Source organism: Haemaphysalis longicornis, unplaced genomic scaffold, assembly GCF_048455015.1.
Source record: "Haemaphysalis longicornis isolate Haplotype H1 unplaced genomic scaffold, Haemaphysalis longicornis Haplotype H1 scaffold_12, whole genome shotgun sequence".
NCBI classification, from domain to species: Eukaryota; Metazoa; Arthropoda; class Arachnida; order Ixodida; family Ixodidae; genus Haemaphysalis; species Haemaphysalis longicornis.
Genome location: NW_027526225.1, coordinates 102,384,822 through 102,403,394, shown reverse-complemented (window position 1 = coordinate 102,403,394; position 18,573 = coordinate 102,384,822). Strand labels below are relative to the sequence as shown.

The following is an 18,573-nucleotide window of genomic DNA, read 5'->3' as shown; positions in this document are numbered from 1 at the left end:
CTGCGCGATATTTGAAGTTTCAGTGTCCACTGAACCAGCGTTTATTGAGCATTAGGGACCGTTGGCAGCAACGAAAAAATTACTGCGAAGTCCCTGGTTTATTTCCACCTGAATGAACCAGCTTACCGAGTAATATATGCGGCCTGACAGACCAATCACTCATGCGCAAGCGGACACGAAACAGCTTAATCCCAGTTTGCCCAATAATCTTTCACGCACCTACTTGACACAGGTATTACACGGTTATGATTCTGCAGCAGTATGGACCGTTTGAAAGCCAAGAACGATGTTAAAACTTATAGATCATCATCATCGCTGCACCGATGAGATCATCATCATCGGTGCCCGTATCACGCGGGAGCAGCTCTCGCTCGAGCTGCCTCGTCTTCCTCGCACCCCAACGGGCGGGTGTGGCTGCTGAGCCATGGAAGCGGCCCCGGGCTCCGACGCTGCCTCACAAGACGTCCGGCGGATGGGCCGCGCTTACTCCGCGCGTTCGCTGTCCGCCTTCAGCGTAGACGAGAACGTCCTCGACCTGCTGTGGGATGAAGACGTGCACATGGAGGAGTTGCTGGAGTTCTCGTTCGACCACGTGGACAAACTGGCCCAACGCCACGGCAATACCGTCACAGAAATGGAAAAGCTCCGACTTTGGGACTACATTCAGCAGATGCGACTCGAAGGACCCTGCTGGGTGACCCCGGAAACTGTGCCCTGGGAGGAAGTTGAAGCCCGCTACGCGCTGCTCAGTGCCTCCCCCCCCCCCCCCTCCCCCCACAAAGAAGATTTGGCGAAGGACCTGCTGTTCTGCCAGAGTAGTCCTGTGTCGGCTTGTGCGAGCCCTTTTCCCGCTGGACGTCCCGGCCCCAACTGAAGTCACCGGCAGATGCAGAAGTGACTATACACGGACGAACAAAAAGTGTTACTCGAGTTTCAAGACTTGGCCCATCCCTCTTTTGTGGGCATCGTGTATTGCAGTCAATAACACTACCTTGCTGATTAGCGCCATCTTCCAACAGCCTTCTTGATGATTATTATTATGATGATTACGACGACGACGGCGATGACAGTGCTCGACGAATGTCTGTGTTAACTTACTTGATACCCGAAGAAATAACAACTTACTTGCTTTTTCCTTTTTGCGATACCTGTCAATAGCTCAAAAGGATACTTTTCTGTGGGCGTATGTCGCCGGTAGCACGGCGCATGCAGCGTCGACAGCGAATACTGACCCTTCAATGTCTACGGATGCTTTGCCGCAGTACGCCTAAGCTGTTGGAGGTGCAGCCTTTAGCAGTGGCCAGACGAGCTGCTTGTTTTACTTCAGTAAAATATGCTGTTGGGCTAGTTGGTGCATATTGCTTCAAGAAAAAGTGCTCTAAAAACGAGGTCAGATAAACCGAAAAACGACGAGAGCATCTGTGTCGTCTTTTTTTCTTTCTGTCGTGGTTTTAGCGCTCTTTTTCTTTCGTTTTACGTTAAGCGTTGCGCTACGGGAAGATCCTTCCTCGAGTACTTCCTCTGCGCCGCTTCTCGACGGCAGACCCTGCTGTCGCCGACCTTTTGATACCTAAAACAATTAGCAGTGGCTTAGCTCGGCTATGCCAGGATATACACAGCGTGAGCTAAGGTTCAGCTGGTTATTCTTAGCTTTCCTGATTGTCTAGGATTAGCTGATTATCATACTTACTGCTGCTAAAGCGATTTCCAATCCCACCCAATCCAATCCAGTACAGTACAGTACAGTACAGTACAGTACAGTACAGTACAGTACAGTACAGTACAGTACAGTACAGTACAGTACAGTACAGTACAGTACAGTACAGTACAGTACAGTGCAGTGCAGTACAGTACAGTACAGTACAGTACAGTACAGTACAGTACAGTACAGTACAGTACAGTACAGTACAGTACAGTACAGTACAGTACAGTCGCGGTGGCGGCGGCTCCGGCGCGCCAGCTGTGCCCCGTGAGACGTCACTGCTCCGCGCGCATGCGCAGCACGGCTCTCCAGGAGCCACGGGAAACTGCTCAACTTCGTCCAGTGTAGTTCACGCCACAAAATGATTAAGAGGCAAGGAATAGGAGGGTGGGATCATTAGTTTAATTGCTGATGTGGATCTTCATTATCACCATCATAACGACGGATGCTACCCCTCTACAAAAGCGAGATGTAGGAAAGTGGGCGGAGGCTCGGCATCATATCGACGAAGAGGAAGAGAAGAAGAAGCATGGGCCAGGAGTGGTGCAAGAAGAAGAGACCTGGACAAAACGACGGGGGCCTGTCTGACGAAGACAAGCAGGCCATCCGGGACACCTGGAAGAGCTTTCGCCTGTCGCACCCAGATCCCGGCACCGACCTCTTCCTAACGTTGCTAGACAAGCATCCCGACTTCCAGGCGCTCTTCAGGGACTTCAAGGGAAAGCCGAAGGAAGCCATTCCACAGGAGCCCTTTTTCAAGTGAGCATCGGTGGTTTTCAATTAAAAACCCGCAGCGGTGTCTCAGTGGTTAAGGCGTTGTGCTGCTGAGAACGAGGACGCGGGTTCGATTCCCGGCCACGGCGGGCACTTTTCTGATGGAGGCGAAAAGCAAAAACGCCCGTGCATACGAGATTTCGGCGCACATTAAAGATCCCCAGGTGGCCAAAATTAATCCGGAGCCCTCCACTACGGCGCGCCTCATCGCCTGCGTTGAGTCGGCGCGTTAAACCCTGCGTATGACGTCCGTTTCCGGGTCGATGGACGTACTATGTACGTCCGTGGGACGTCCGGTTTTAACACTTCCGTACGCCCAGCCGGACGTCTGAAATAGGCTGTATTTTGGATGTTCAGTAAAAATTTCCAGAATTACATAACGAGAAGCTAATGTGCCTACAACGAATAGTACACCACGCAAGGCTAACGCATTACCGGGCAGATGGCATACTGAACACAGTGAACTTGCTTCACATATTTCGTTAGAGGTTCTCAATTCTTATATATCCTTCCCCAAAGATTGGAGTTGGTGAAGTGCTTCAAGAAATTTTAAAAATTAGGCTTAATATTAGAAATATGCAGATGAAACTTGCAACCTACAAGCCAGGGTGTTGATGTACAAAACCTTTTAAATTAAAAAGCACAGTAGCTTTTTCGTTTTTTCTTTTATATTCAATTTACGCCATTATTTGACGCTTCCTAGTAACTTTTTACTTCCGTTGGCGAATGTCAATTTAATGCCTCCATAAGCTTCCATCCAGTTGCATCGAAGGTCGCTTGCATCACGTAGTTTTCGCCACAGCTCCTTAAAGTAGGTCGAAATGCATGCCATTCTGTGCGTCATACACACGTGCGAGCGAGTAAGAAACCACGATATGTTCGTCTACACCGAAAGCGGTCGCGAAAGCTCCCGACCGAGGTAGCACTAATAGTGATGCGGTAACATGACATCATTAATTCGAATCCGATGATTCTTTAGCTACCTTCTGCGCGATCTGTCCGGCCTAGTAACATCGTCATAACCAGCCTATTTAGGTCCACTGCAGGACGAAGCCCTCTCCCATTGACGTCCAACCGCCCCTACCCTGAGCTGCCCGAGTGCATTCTTTGCCTCCGAATTTTCTTATTTCGTCCCTTCATCGAGTAATTGGCCGTCCTCTTTTTCTAAACCCGCTTCTCTGTATCATAAACATAACATAAATCCGGCCAAAAGTAACTGTTTTCAACTGACAGATAGCAATGACCAGTCTGTACCCGACACCGAGTGCCCTTTTGTCCTTAATACCGAATTCTGCAAAAATTTCGTTCGTACAGTTAGCTCAGCTCCGATATGCACGGCCAATTTTGATTACCCCTTAATGACTCCTATTGTAATCGATCCGTGTAATGTAGCAAAAATAATCGAATCATTGAAAGTGTCTTCCAGTCCAGGTCCAGATTTAATTTCAGCAAAATTTCTGAGAAACACTGTTGCCTGTTGTTCTGTTGCCCTATCTAAAATATTTCAGCAGTCCCTGGACACCCACGAAATACCTGCTGATTTCAAGGTCGGGAAGGTGGTCCCGCTGCACAAGTCCGGTAATAGACATTCGCCCTGTAATTATCGCCCCATATCACTAACAAGTATCCCATGTAAAATCCTTGAACATGTTATCTTTTCTAGTCTCATAAATTTTCTTGAATCGAACTTCTTTTTTACCCCGGCTCAACACGGCTTCCGCAAGACGTTCTCGTGCGAAACGCAACTGTTATCATTCACTCATAAGCTTCACTTGATTTTGGACCGCCGCTCAAGCGCAGACTGTGTATTCCTTGATTTCGCTAAAGCGTTCGATAAAGTCTCTCACAATCTACTTCTTTTAAAACTGAGTAAACTAAACCTTGATGCTAATCTTCTTTCATGGCTTGAATTGTTCCTCGTTAATAGGTCACAATATGTAGTCGCCAATAATCACGAATCTTCACCAAGTCCCGTTTATTCTGGCATCCCACAAGGCTCTGTCCTAGGTCCCCTGCTATTTTTAATTTACGTTAATGATCTACCTGGCTGCGTTTCGTCTAACATCCACTTGTTCGCGGATGATTGCGTTATTTTTCGCGAAATTATTGATGACAACGATATTAAACTTTTGCAAACAGATATTAACGCAATCACGTCCTGGTGCAACACATGGAAGATGGAACTCAACACTAACAAGTGCAAAATTTTACGTGTTTCAAGACTTAAACCTTCTGCTCTACCTTCCTATAACCTTACAGTTCTATTCTCGAGTTTGTAACGTCTTACCGTTATTCAGGAGAACACATATCCTCAGATCTCACCTGGTCTGTTCACATTGATAACATAATTAACAATGCCAATAGAACCTCCGCCGCAACTTTTCTACTGCCCCTGTTGCTCTAAAAACACTGCTGTATCAAACATTAGTCCGCCCAAAACTCGAATATGCTTCCCCAATTTGGGACCCCAGCTGTGAAACTCTGAATAACTCTCTTGAACGCGTTCAAAATAATGCCACCCGTTTCATCTACCGTAATTATAGTCGTACATCGAGTGTCACTTCCCTGAAAAACTCACTTTGTTTACCAGAACTAGCAACTCGTCGCCGGTACTTCCGTTTTTTTGTTTGTTCCACAAAATTTTTTACCATTATCCGGTTCTCCGCACATCCTTCATTCTTTCACCATCCTATGTCTCTTCACGCATTGATCATCAGCATAAAGTAGGAGTAATGCATTGTCACACTAAGACATGTTCGCAGTCATTTATACCCAGGACATCGCAGGACTGGAACCACCTTCCCGGGCCAACAGCTGCCATCACAGTGCCTCTACGATTCCGGAACTTAGTTGACACCGTTTTTGCCGGCACTATCTGATAATGTATATCATCACTCATGCTGCTTTTGTTGTATCTTTTGTTGTTTTTACCCACTCCCCTCTGTAAAGTCCCTGGCCTTGAGGGTAAAATAAATGAAATGAAATGAAATGAAACTCTCCTTTCCTTGGGGTTACACCGGTTGTCGATTCGTCTAGCTACGTGGTCAGCCCAAGTCCACTTCTTTTTCTTTATTTGAACTACAATATCCTCTACTCTAGTTGGTTTCCTGATCTAGGAAGCTCGTTTCTTGTATATGAGCGTTACTGCTATCTCCCTTCGTTGCATGGCCCGTTGAGCCGGCCAAAGTTTTCAAAAGGACGTAAACAGCGCCGAGCGTGCACGAAGGAGCAGCAGCACGCACAGCGAACGATTTGTGTTTGCGCCAGGTTGTTTGGGCGCAAGGAGCTAAAGCCCTGCTGCAGTGAGCGTGGAAGCCGTGAAGCGCAGGCGCGGAGCGTCTGTGCCCGTGCCCGGTTGGCTGCGCCGCAGGGAGCTGAACCCGCGCTGGACGTGCACGGACCAGGGGCGGTATTCTCGTGTTTGTCCGTTTTGAAAACGTCCGTTTTGCGTCCGTTTTATTGTGACGTACTTCCAGTTGTAGGCGGGCTTTGAATTGGCTTTTTCGAAACTTCTTGTAAACACATTTTAAACGACTAAACCTATTTTAAACTATCTTTTATGTGTTTATTGTTCCGCCAGCGAACCATCAACAAGGCGACGAAAAATCGTCTGCTACAAATCGTCTGCTCCGAGAAGCCGCGGAGCGTAGCTCCGCCGTGCTTGCATGGTGTCACATCCGGGTGTTCGCTTTTAGCCAATCAGGGCTTGCTCAAAACGGACACGTTTGAAACGGACACAAAACGGACTAAACACGTAATACCGCCCCAAAAGCAGTACGAATGCTCCTTTGTAAATACATATCTTTGTAAATACAAATCATCAGCCTGTCTACGCCCACTGCAGGGCAAGGGCCTCTCCCATAGATCTCTAATAATCCCGGTACTGCGCTAGCCGAGACCAATTTATCCGCAAACTTCCTGATCTCGTCTGCCCATCTAACTTTCTGCCGCCCCCTGCAACGCTTGCCTTCTCTAGGGATCCACTCTGTTACCCTTAATGACCAACGGTTATCTTGCCTTCACATTGCATGCCATGCCCACACCTATTTCTTCTTAATTTCTACTATGTCATTAACACGCGTTTGTTCCCTGACCCACTCCGCTCTCTTCTTGTCCCTCAATGGTATACACCTATCATCTTCCGTTCCATTTCTCGCTAAGTCGTCCTCAATTTATCTAAACATAAATAATACAAATTTCTTACTTTGATTGAGAAACATTTTGAAATAACTACTCCACCCACACGAAGGTGCTGTCACGTGTTCCTTACAACGCGGTGTTTTTACTCAACATAAAGACCTTCATAACAGCACTAATGAAGTACAATTTTTTAAAACCTTATATTCTAACTAGGAATTTTCGGATAAAGAAAGTTGCGTAATAAAAATGTTTCAGTGTAAAGGCTATTTTTGATTCACTTTCTGCAGTATCCTTGAAATTTCAAAGAAGCGTTTATTCGTTCCAGAGAAAATGTACCTTGTGCAAGTGAAAACAGCGTTTTGCGCTATTGCTTTTAAGTTTGATTTGCTCTACCATCCGTCCAATATGCTCCTGTTGCGCAGTCTGGAGCGTACCCTGCATCAGACGTCTTTCCGAAACTTTTTCTTGCGCTTACGTTGGCATATATCTGATCTCAGCAGAAATTCAGAAGAACGATAAAGCTAATTAGCGGCCCAGCGTCTGACACGGTTCACGAAAACGCAAACCCGTTTCGCACTGCCACTGTTTTTATGTAAAGCCACTAGGGCTATTTTTGTGTGCATTGCAGTGGCACTAACTAGAGTTCCTCTATATAGATCAACTCTAGCACTAACGGCTGACATTTTAACTACTAAAACAAAAAAAATATATTTTTTACTGTTAATTTCTTTTAGTATTACGTAAAAATGTGTTTTTAGTTGGATTATTTAATTAGAGCGAAACCGCCCGTTAAAAGACTGTTCAGAAGTCACATTTACTTTCATAAGAGGGTATGCATCAGTGGCGCCATTTTTGAATCGCTTGTAGTGCACCCACGGCGCCACGTGCTAAGCACGTTTTCCATAAAATATTTATTGATCCTACTTCTGAAAAAAAAAAAGCTCTTTTTGACAGATTATAAGCAGGGTATATAAGGATATATTACACGACGTCGGTTCGTTAACAAATAACTATAACCTTGATTCTTGAAGAGTGCAGCACTCAGCCTCAAGGTGCAGATTCACTAATCCGAAGCAGGCGCGATTGATTGATTGATTGATTGATTGATTGATTGATTGATTGATTGATTGATTGATTGATTGATTGATTGATTGATTGATTGATTGATTGATTGATTGATTGATTGATTGATTGATTGATTGATTGATTGATTCTAAAGAGATGCCATGGAAAAGCTGGCGTGTAGCCTGCGCGGACTCTGTCATGGCCGCTTGAAAATATTGTAAATAGATCGTTCATAATCGTTCATGGTTCGCGTCCTGCCGCTGCGTTGCGACACCACTTTTTTGTGATATCTGTAATTTGCCAGAAACGACCTGCGAGCCAAAATAGATCCAATGCTTTGTAAAGTTTCCCTGGCGGCTGTATACGAAATTCCCGCTGGATCAGATACAGCTGTTGCGCTAGACCTTTGTTGCATGCTCAAAATAATTGGCGAAAGATGGTGACCCATATGGAGACAGCCTCGTTCGCAAGATCCGCTCACTCGCACAGAGGTTGAAAATGTCGGCAATCCCAAATTAACTACGACTGCTGTTAGTGATAACTTCATCTCTGACATTACCCGTCGAACCCGTTAGGATCCTCCTTGAGCATCGCATAGAACAGGGGTCGGCAACCTGCGGCCCGCGGGGCAGTGCGGCCCCCAGCACGTTGTCAGAACCACCGCTTCCCCGTCACTTCCTAGTTGAAGGCCGACACGCCAATTTTGACCAAGGGTTAGACGGGAGACAAGAACAAAGAATCGAACGTTTCCATTGGCGTTGTCCCCCAGCTTCACACTTATCCAGATTATTGTCAATTATTGTCGAATATTGCTGTAAATTCGCTGATTTTTTTTCTCTGCCTGCGGAGCGTCCAATCCCCACCTCCCCACTCCATTTACCGTCCAGCCCTCCGCCGTGGCGGCTTCGTGCAACTCCGCCGTCCACCTCAAAAGGTCGCCGACCCCCGGCATAAAGGAAAAAGTGCGACTTGATGTTGTTGATGTCGATTCGGTCATCGACCTTACCTGCCCAGCTCGTCAGGATCCTCCTTCAGCATTGTTCGGAGAACCGCTGATGAGGTTCACTCATGTAATAACGGCCCTTTTTATTTGGCCTCCGTAACTGCAAGAAGCAATATATATGCCCTGCCCGCGGGAGGACTCGGGGGAGGATACCTCTTCTGGATAAAGATCCTGTATCGTTACAATTTTTGTGGCCAGTCGCCAACATGCTCACGTGATGGTTCTCCCACCAGGAAGCACTGCGAAGCCGTAGGCAAGCTGCTGGACGACGTGGTCGAGACACTGGACGCGCCCGCCATGATGGCAGACGTGGTGCGCACCAATGCCCTCGAGCACGTATCCCGGGACGGCGTGCTGCCGCAGCACTTCCAGGCCCTCTGGGACCTGATCGGAGCACGCATCGGAGAGAGCGGCCAAGCCTCGCCCCCGGCGGCACCGTCCTGGGCGAAGCTACTTCAGGTGGCGACGCCTTTTTATGCATGGACATGGAAAGCTCAGACCGACAGGATCGCGGTTTCTCGTCATGGTTGTGGCTTCGGCCGGCGACGCCATGAGTGGGGCCATCGCCTCCTGTATTTTTACAATGTCAAACGCATCAGCCCGAACTGGACAACCAAGCCCTCTCCTTCTACTCCGGCCATAGTGTCAAAACCTTATTTAGTGACTCTATCCGGCCACTTTCCCCCAATCGGTAGCCTTCCCAGCGCTTCAATCATGTTACCAGTTCAGCTTGGGGCGACGCGTGGTGGAGAGAGGCAATGTTGGCAAAACATGCTCCGCCGCGGCTCTGGGCTGTCTAGCGCTGGCGCGAGCGCCATTTCTTTGACAATCTCAAACATCGGTTGCCTCCGAGAGGGAGCGCGCAGTGTGCAAAAGAATTACGTCACGGGCAGCGCATGTCGTAAGAGCGTTAGCCGTTAGTCCGCGCTCACGCACCTATGACCGGTCTGCATCAGATTGTCGCTTAATTTTTTTTTTACCTGCCTTCAGCGGTGGACGCAGGATTTCTTTTCGGCTTGGGAGAGGGGTTGAATCCGAAAAAGGGGAGGGAGAACATGACGAGAAGAAAGCAAAAAAAGCAGAGGGATGTAAAACGAAATTCAATTAAAATTTGGAGACCTTCCGCCCTGTGATGCCTAGAGAAGCTGGAACTCTGGCTGGTTAAGCTTATTGGGATTTTCTATGTTGGATTTTCTAGTTATGTAGGATTTTCTATGGATTTTTTATGAATGCTTTTCTACAAAGACAGCGGCATGATCTCTACATCACAGACTAAGGACACACACGATTGGTGGGTAGAAACATTGACATTTCATTATAGCGAGGCTGCGCCAATCAGCGCAGGCTCTAGGGTACTATCTAGGGTGCCGCACAGTGGCCGCCATAGAGCGTGCGGCATTGCGCAACGCCAGGAGGGAGATGCTGCACTCAAAGCAGATGTAAAATCCTCAAAAGCTTGGTGCGTCCCTTGTGATGGCAATATAATTATCACCAGTAGTTATTTAGTGGTAGGCAAATGCAGCTGGCTCCAGCAGTGGGAAAGGGGGAAAGGACGGGTACAAACACCACTGCATGCCTTGCCGTACAGGGAATAAAGTAGGTTTTTTTTTAATTAGTTAATTTTTTGAGAGGTTCAACGTCACGTGCGTGCTACCAGAGGAGTGGATAGGAATTCCGAAAGATGAAGATTAGTCCGGGAGACAAGATAGGAACGTGAACAATTCTGCAGCCCTCTGTGTATCGGCGGTGATGGTACTGCCAAATGTCAACCATGTTTTCAAAGTCCTAGAAGTGCCCTCGAACCCTCGAGTGACCGTCATTTGCTGGTTTAAAAGCTGGCACCTTTGAGCATCAGTTGGCCGATTGGCAACATTGTCACAATACTCCCAGACATTTACCAGTGTTGCTTTGGTGAAACATCACACGTTTTGTGTGCAGATGATGGCCGAAATGACAGTAAAAGTTTACGAGAGCGTCGGCATTACCGGCGCTGCAGGCACAGCCGCAACGGCAAGCCAACCCAGCCCACCTGCATCGACGGAAGCGGCGACGCCGAAGCCGGAAGCAGCGCCATCGAAGCCGGAACATGGCAAATCGAAAAGCAAGAGCAAGCCAAAAAACAAGAGTACCACTGGCGGCTCTGAGGACACTGGGACAAGATCCAAAAAGTGACTAGCCATGGCATCCACAGACAGAGCGCCCATCTACGCAAACATTTATAGTTACTGCATGTACAAGATATCTGTTATAATTTAATATGATATCATGGCACCGACTGATAAATGAGGCGATGAACTGTTTTGGCAAATTAATAAAATTCATTGCAGCTCCAAGAAGAAAAAAGTCTTTAGAAACCGCAGTTCTCAAGGCTTCTGAATGTGAAAGCAATCGGTTCCATTTGGATGCCTGGAAGGGCTTTGTCTTCTTGAGAAGGCAAGAGAAACTTGAGATGATTTGATGATGGCTCGATGACTTGAGATGATTACAGCTTGAGATCATTTGCTTCGCGATCTGCTTCTGCCTAACACTTTCAAATTAATTTGATCTGTCTATATGCTTTGTGCCACAGCTTGTTCTTGCCACCATGTTTTGGGAGAGCTGACAGCGACGGTAGATTGCATGCCCTGTCCATTCGCTCATTTGGCTGTATTCCTCCGCTCCCTTACTTCATCTGTAAGGTACTGGCGTGAACAGCCACCTTTCGCCGAGTGTAAGCATGACGAGTTACAGAACAGCTCGCGCTATGGAGTGCCTCAAGAAGTAGCCAAAAAGCTGTTTAGCAATTACAGACACCGACGCCAACGCTGGCTTTCTTGCTTAAACTATTCCTATGGCACTTACGACCCCATGACGCACGGGCTTAAGAACCGTTGGGCACCAACAAAGTTTTACAAATACACATCAACATTCAGAACAGCGTATTTTGCTTATTTTAGAGATATGTCCCTTCTGTAGTGAAATAGACATAAAAACTCTCTCTTGCTGGACAGCTAGCGCCATCAAGTGAAAGGTTGATGAATGAAAATGCGTTTCTTGATTATTTTTTATTTCGTTACAGAAGTGATATATTTCAAAAAGAAACAAACCAGGCCATTAAGAACATTTTTGCAATCTGTAAGACTTTTCGTACTGGTATACGATGCTTTTGAAGCCAGTGGGTCATGAACTCGGTAAGTCCCATAGGATAGTGATCAGGTGAGCCGCCCCTTATGGGCCATTCAATCCCATTAAAAAGAAAGTAGTGACAGTAAAAATGTGAAATCATTGTTTGCATTACCACATGCCTCATAAAATAATGCAGGTTGTCAATTGAGCTGACTCAATCAATCACTCGGCTAGATAAAAATTTGCACACCGAGCAGATTTAACGAGACAGCTGAGCAAGCACAATCGAAATTTCACCGCACTATTTATCTGGAGGAACTGCATTGAGGTTGCATTTTGAACCCTGGAGAGTGGGTAGTAAACTCTTGCTGATGAGCAGGCATAACCACCATCACTTCAAAAACTTCCATGTGTGATTGGGGCAGCTTTCGAGATGAAAAATACTTATTTCATCCTCCTTTTGACGCATGAATGGTGCAAACCATTTCTCAAGTCTACGTAGCTAAAACTTTTGTCCACAATCGGTCTTCGGGCAGATACACGACCCATTTGGACATATAGCTTGCCTTTACACCTTTACATATAAAAATGCACCTCTAAATATTGCAAACCAAAAATAAAACTGCATAGTCTACTATAACACGTGCATTGCGCATAATACGCACGAACTGAACAAGACCGGCAAAAGTCACCCGTGTGCATGAAACGAAACGTCACCATAATTTTTTCGTGCTTTTTTTTCTTTTTTTGAACTGTGACGCAGCTTTTCACTGGATTGACTTCTTTCATACTGCAGAACTATTTTTTTATATTTTCATCGCCACTATTGCTTCTGACTTAATTCCCACACCAGAATCTGTTAGACAGTTGTAGTGATGGGCGTAGATAAAAACCACTACAACTTCCCGGATGTGCTTCAATTGTGGTGCCCGAGCATACCGCACAAGCACTATCGAAATGAGGTTACCATACTTGAAATTATCAAATTTCTCATAGATTATGTGAATACAGTCGAACACGGATATATCGAACTCCAAGGGGATCGCCAAAAAATTCGATATATCGATAATTCGATATATAAAATACGCCTACCTGAAGATTATCTGACAAATCCGCACATCACTGAGAGTTTTCTGAAGTCGTGGAAAACGGTAGTTTACTGTTTGAACTCTCCAATCACGAAAACTCCGAACGGCAGCATGATGACCACCGCCCTTTATTTATCATTGAAATGTCTGAGCTTTGCTTGTTTTTTCTTCTGCGCTGTAAAGGTTGCCAAATGGTCTTCAAGATTACATACACGTAAAAATGAGAAAATCAACGCTGTACACTGTGCCACAACAGAGGCAAATAGCGCTGACGGAACCTCGGCTGCAGTAGGCGGTTGGGAACATTGTCAGGCACTGAGTGCCGTTATCTTCAGTATCCGAACCGCACACCTCCCCGATCTGGAGGCGTGCAACGAAGTGGCTTTGCACCCGACACGTTCCGGAATAGCCGGGGCGGGTTGTGCTGCGTTCGCCTTTACGTCAACGTTGATGCGTGCATCGCCCTCAAAACTACTGCAAGGAATTCCGAACGCCTTTTTCAACCAACATCTTTTCAGCAGCCTGCGCCCGACGAATTCCCGCCTTCGTTGCTCCGAAATGAATGCCTTGGACAAAACAAACATACAACGCCGCATCGGTCCCCCTGCACGAGCCACCAAACAGCTCAATCACAGAAAAAGAGTGCCTCCGGTCAATTTCTTTCGCTCCTTTATGTCCTTTCGCCCCAACCACTATCCGCGTTCTAGCTATCATGGAGCTGCCCCTCGTGCTAGCGTGAAAACAGCTGTTGAAGGCCATCGAAGCGACATAATGCCGCGGACGCCGCCTCTGTCTCACCAAGCCAGGCAGCTCCTGCGATGAGTCAACATTATCATCAACTCCACCCCTTCAGAGGATGCAAACTTTCAGGGGCACCTTCGGCGCGGAATTCGATATACAGTCGAACACGGATATATCGAACTCCAAGGGGATCGCGAAATAGTTCGATATATGAAAAATTCGATATAAAAATATGGGCTCTGAGACCTCACCTATGGCGGACGATCACTTACCGATCGTCGCATTCAAGAATGAAAACTAATTCCGCACTCACGACGCAACAGGACGCTTTATTTCCGTGAAAAAAAAATCACTGATCTTGGCCTGCTTCTTCGTCCTGGAAATGAAATTAAAGACGCTGGTCTCGATCTTCTCGAGGCTGCACAACTAGAAAATTCCAGCAGTACGACGCGCCTTCGCACGCCATGCACAACACGCACGCAAAAGGAGAACAGCGCGCACGTACCACAAGAACTTTGAAGGTAACAATTCCAAGGCTCTCTGAACGGACTCCAACAAAGCGCTCGCGATGGTCATCTCCGAGAGAAACAGTGATCTCCGAAAGGTGCGGGAGAACTCGCCAAACAGCAGCAACAGCAGCATAATGCAAAAGAAGGAGGAGGCCGCCAGCGCCTTCGTTCCCTCTTCCCTTTCCCGAGACGACATCGGGGGAAGACAGACCCAGAGAGAGAGAGAAAAAAAACACTCTTTTTTGCAGCCGCAAAAAAAAAGGACGTGCGCAGTCGGGGTATCCCTACCTCGCACTGTCACATTTTCCGAGCGTTCGGGCTTGTGTGCCTAGAGAGATTTAGCATACCGGGCTCCGTCCGCTAACGCTACGGCGGCCGGTAGCGGCGCCCGACTGGGAAAGCGCAAATTCGTTCCGGTAGGGGGGATTAGTTCCGGGAGCCAGTCTTCGCCATGCCCGCGCATTCCTCCACATCCTCCTCAACCTCAATCGGGGGTGCAGCGACCGCCGAAGAGGACCTTCCAGCTCGCGCGGCGTTCGATATACCCAATGTCGGGAAAAATACGGTTCGATATAAACGTACGAATTCCTATACTTTTACACAGAATTTTCAAGGGGATAATTTATGAGTTCGATATAGGCAATAATTCGATATACCCGTGTTCGATATATCCGTGTTCGACTGTATCGAATTTGCCCGTGATCAGGAGTTCGATACACGCGCACAACAGCCCTATACTTTTGCATGGAATTTTCAAGGGGATGTTTGCACTGTTCGATATAGACAATAATTCGATATATCCGTGTTCGATATATCCGTGTTCAACTGTATACCTTGAATCAGCCCGACCTAGTATCATCTGGGTAGAGTGTACTAGAAGTTTTAGAGTGGCCCGACCGGCCGCCCGGAGAGGTGCTCGTTTCGCGCAGAAAATAGCGGCGGCGCTGTAGTCAACGACCATTGAAAGCGAAAGCGGCGGCTGGCCGCGCGCACGGCCGCGTGGCCGGCCGGGCCAGGAAGCGCTTTATGCGCGGAGCGCTGGAAATTTGTTCTGCGGGTCGTCCAATTGCTGAAATGTACTGTAGGTACAGTGGACTGTCGGTAACGAAATGAAAAATAAACGCTGTAACTCATTTTGCGTTAGTTTTGCCTTTCCCGCTCGACAACAAGGAAAATTACGGATTTTCCTTCGGTGCAGCATTCGTAACGAATTGTAAACAAAGTAATTGCAGCGACATTTTCGCTATTCCAGTTTCCCATCAAAAAGTATTTTGCGTTCAATTGCGTAACATGAACCAGTTCATGATTGCTTTATGATTGTGTCCTTATTGTGCTGCTTGATGGACATGACACGAAAAAAATATGAGGACTGGGATGATAGCTTCTCAGAAGAATTCCTTAGTTATTGCCTTGCAATTTACGCTCGGACTGCAGTTATGTGGGTTAATATCATAAGTTGTGTTTGTTTTTTATTGAGCGAGTTGTTATTATAGCGGTATTTAAGCAGTGGCCCGCCTGGGATAATTACGGGTCACCGTGGTGGCCGAACAGAAAATGACACGCGCAAGCGAGATATCTTTTTAACTAAAAAGGGGTTAGCCCAGTGGTTAGCCAAGTTGTCCCAATGACCGTCTTTCATAGAACTATTCCCGCAAAGTTCTATTAATCGCACCACCTTTCACCTGATTCGGTCCACGAAGGAGTTGAATGAAATTAACACAAATTTAATTCACAAGTATGCTGAGGGTGCAGTTACACGCACATAAAACAAATGCAAAACATAGATCAGAAAATATACTAACCGCGACAAAAATGAAATATAACACGTCTACTATAGAGGTAAAGGTTCAAGAACGCTAACATGGAGGTTCAAATAAACGGAACTGGAACAAATACACATTTTGTTTTCATTTTCAATAGCCCAGCAAATGAAATGTAACGCGGGAAATCATGCACAAAGTCTACACATGTAAAGGTTTAGGAATAACGCTAACATGGAGATTTAAATTGACATTTTTGGCCAACGCATTTTCATAACTCGCCCTCGATCATTAGCAACGGCTAAGTTTAAGGTGTTGCTCCCACCTTCGCATGTAATCACAGAAATTTTAAACATTTTATGTAGAAATGAATCCGTGTCACGATGTATACAGAACCAAACCAAATTTGCTGTCAAGGTCTCACGTGCTGGTCGCAACCAACGCCGTTAAGGTGTTTGTTGTGAATAAGGGCTGCAGCACATCCATAACGCTGTCATGGTGGAGCTTCTGTCGCTGGAGCAACTGGTAAAAACGTCCTAGAGATTGCTAATCAACTTAAAAAAATGCGCGTAAGGATTCAAAAGTACCCCCAAATTACAAGAGGTAGTCAACACCGCGGCATCGTCCCCTGGCATGTAGGTCTGGTCCTGCAGACTTGGCACTTCGTTTTCAGTGCACACTTCCTTACCAAGGGCCTGCATGCGACATAGCAGGTTAATAAAATAAGAAAGCCCACTAACAACAGTACAAGCATCAACGGTAGGGGTATCCCAGAAGAAGGCTTTTGGTATTTTTGTTCCAAATAGACGTAAAAAACAGTAAACTTTTTGCAGCATAGAATGTGCGCCCCGCCGCTTTTGCTTCATGCGCAGAGTCAAGAAGGGGAAGGGAAGAACATTCCTCGTGCCTGTCCGTAATCCTTCTTTAACTCGAACTCTGCTATATCTCAAAATATCTTCTCGAAACTTTTTCTCAGCGTGTGTTTACCTCCAAAAGGCGCTATGCATTTGCCCGCTTTATCTCCAAACGTTTTTTTCGGAGGACCACGGATATCTCGAAATACTGGCAGAGAGGACACAAGGCAAAGTCCGCTGCAGGCAGCTGATAAGGTCCCCGTTCGAATGATTTCTCCCACTACTCACCGAACGCGACCGTGAAGTGCAAGCTAGTTTACGCGGACTACGCGTCCCCGTTACCGGAATTAATGCTGTCTGGCGCGTACATCATTAAGATAACTGTGGACGACGCAGCTGATCATGCGGACGAGGAGGAGCCTCCAGAAGTGCCTACAACGGCAGAAACAACATACATGCTGCGTCTGCTTTGTAACAAGGTAGAATGTAGCGGTGGCGACCACCAATTCATGCGATGCGTCGAGAATTCTCGGGTACGCTTTTCTGGGATGTAGATGCGAACGCGAAACAGCCGAGCGCAACACAGTTCTTTCTTCTGCAATAAAAAAGTTTATCTTTCCTGCGAATTGTTTTGCCTTTATCACGAAATCTCCCCTGTGCAATAGTGCTTTTGTTAGCAGTGATAGCTGTTATTTCAGGGACCTGGCTACAAATTTTCTGCATTTGACTTAAGCATAATACAAATTTATTAAAGGTTTCTAAGCTTTTTGCCAGGAGATAGGGTAATGCTTCGAAGTCATCAGGACTGCGGATTGTGTCCTTCACGTTGCTTAGTTCTGGCCAGAATAATTATTCCAGTAATATTCTTCTCCACCCCAGAAATATTCATCATAGCACTAGAATAAAGGCAGGAACGACGTTTATTGCACGGTTAACAGTACAAATATTCGAAGAACGATTCTTAATAGTCGAAACTCCGCGCTTATCTAAAAATTTTCAGCTAATTTTACGACTGAGTTAACGAGAAATTACTGTATATCAACAATTAACGAGAAATTATCTTTGTGGGGGGGAGGTAGGTAATTTTATGGCGGGTCGTACTAGTTTAAAGTTTGCTCAAGCGGAGTCATAACGTTTCTGCGTCTACTTTCTAAATCAGCTGACCAAAGGCGCAGGTTCGATTCCCGGCCACGGCAGCTGCTTTTGTGATGGAGGATAAAAGCGAAAAACGCCCGTGTCTTCGAGATTTCGGCGCACGTTAAAGATCCCCAGGTGGTCAAAATTAATCCGGAGCCCTCCAGTACCGCTTGCCTCATCGCCTGTGTAGCACCGGCGCAACCTCATAACCCAAATTAATCAGCTCCGCAAGCGCAAAACACCGCAGCGAGCAACGCAAATATTGCCGCGCGCAGGCTGGGAGCTAGTGACGGGGAGCGCCGGCTGTTCAGTTGTTGACGACAGCAGCGCCGCCGCTACACCGGTTTTATTTTCTGCGCGAAAGTCGACCCGGCGGAGCAATGGGAGAGGCCGCCGCTCGGGCCACTCTAAAACTTCTAGTACACTCTAATCTGGGCCAAGAAAAGTAGTCGATAGAACACCAAGTGTGAATCGGAACAAGGACAAGTTCTGAAACGACTCAAACAGCATGTTCCCAGCCCACAATGCTGTTTGGTCCTACAGGTCCAACATTTTGTGTGATGCACACTGTAGCACTTGCGACGCAACAAACTGGTTTAATATAAAAATACGCCTCCACAGACAAAACTCTTTTTTTCTTTTTTTTCAAGGTTGTTTTGAAGGGACACTGAACGAAACGAGCAAGCTGGGCTCAG

The 18,573-nt window shown here is 46.7% G+C and overlaps 1 protein-coding gene across 1 annotated transcript; it reads left to right on the top strand.

Annotated features, from left to right (window-relative positions):
- Positions 1-2,231: 2,231 nt before the first annotated feature.
- LOC144161754 (globin-like) lies at positions 2,232-10,856 on the top strand. Its single transcript, XM_077692357.1, has 3 exons — positions 2,232-2,461; positions 8,918-9,143; positions 10,623-10,856. The coding sequence occupies exons 1-3, from the start codon at positions 2,232-2,234 to the stop codon at positions 10,854-10,856; spliced, it is 690 nt and encodes a 229-aa protein (XP_077548483.1).
- Positions 10,857-18,573: the final 7,717 nt, after the last annotated feature.

Coding starts and splice junctions, on each gene's coding strand:
- LOC144161754 (XM_077692357.1), top strand. CDS start 2,232: ATGGGCCAGGAGTGGTGCAAGAAGAAGAGACCTGGACAAAACGACGGG. Junction 2,462..8,917: donor CCACAGGAGCCCTTTTTCAA/GTGAGCATCGGT, acceptor TTCTCCCACCAG/GAAGCACTGCGAAGCCGTAG. Junction 9,144..10,622: donor CCTGGGCGAAGCTACTTCAG/GTGGCGACGCCT, acceptor TTTTGTGTGCAG/ATGATGGCCGAAATGACAGT.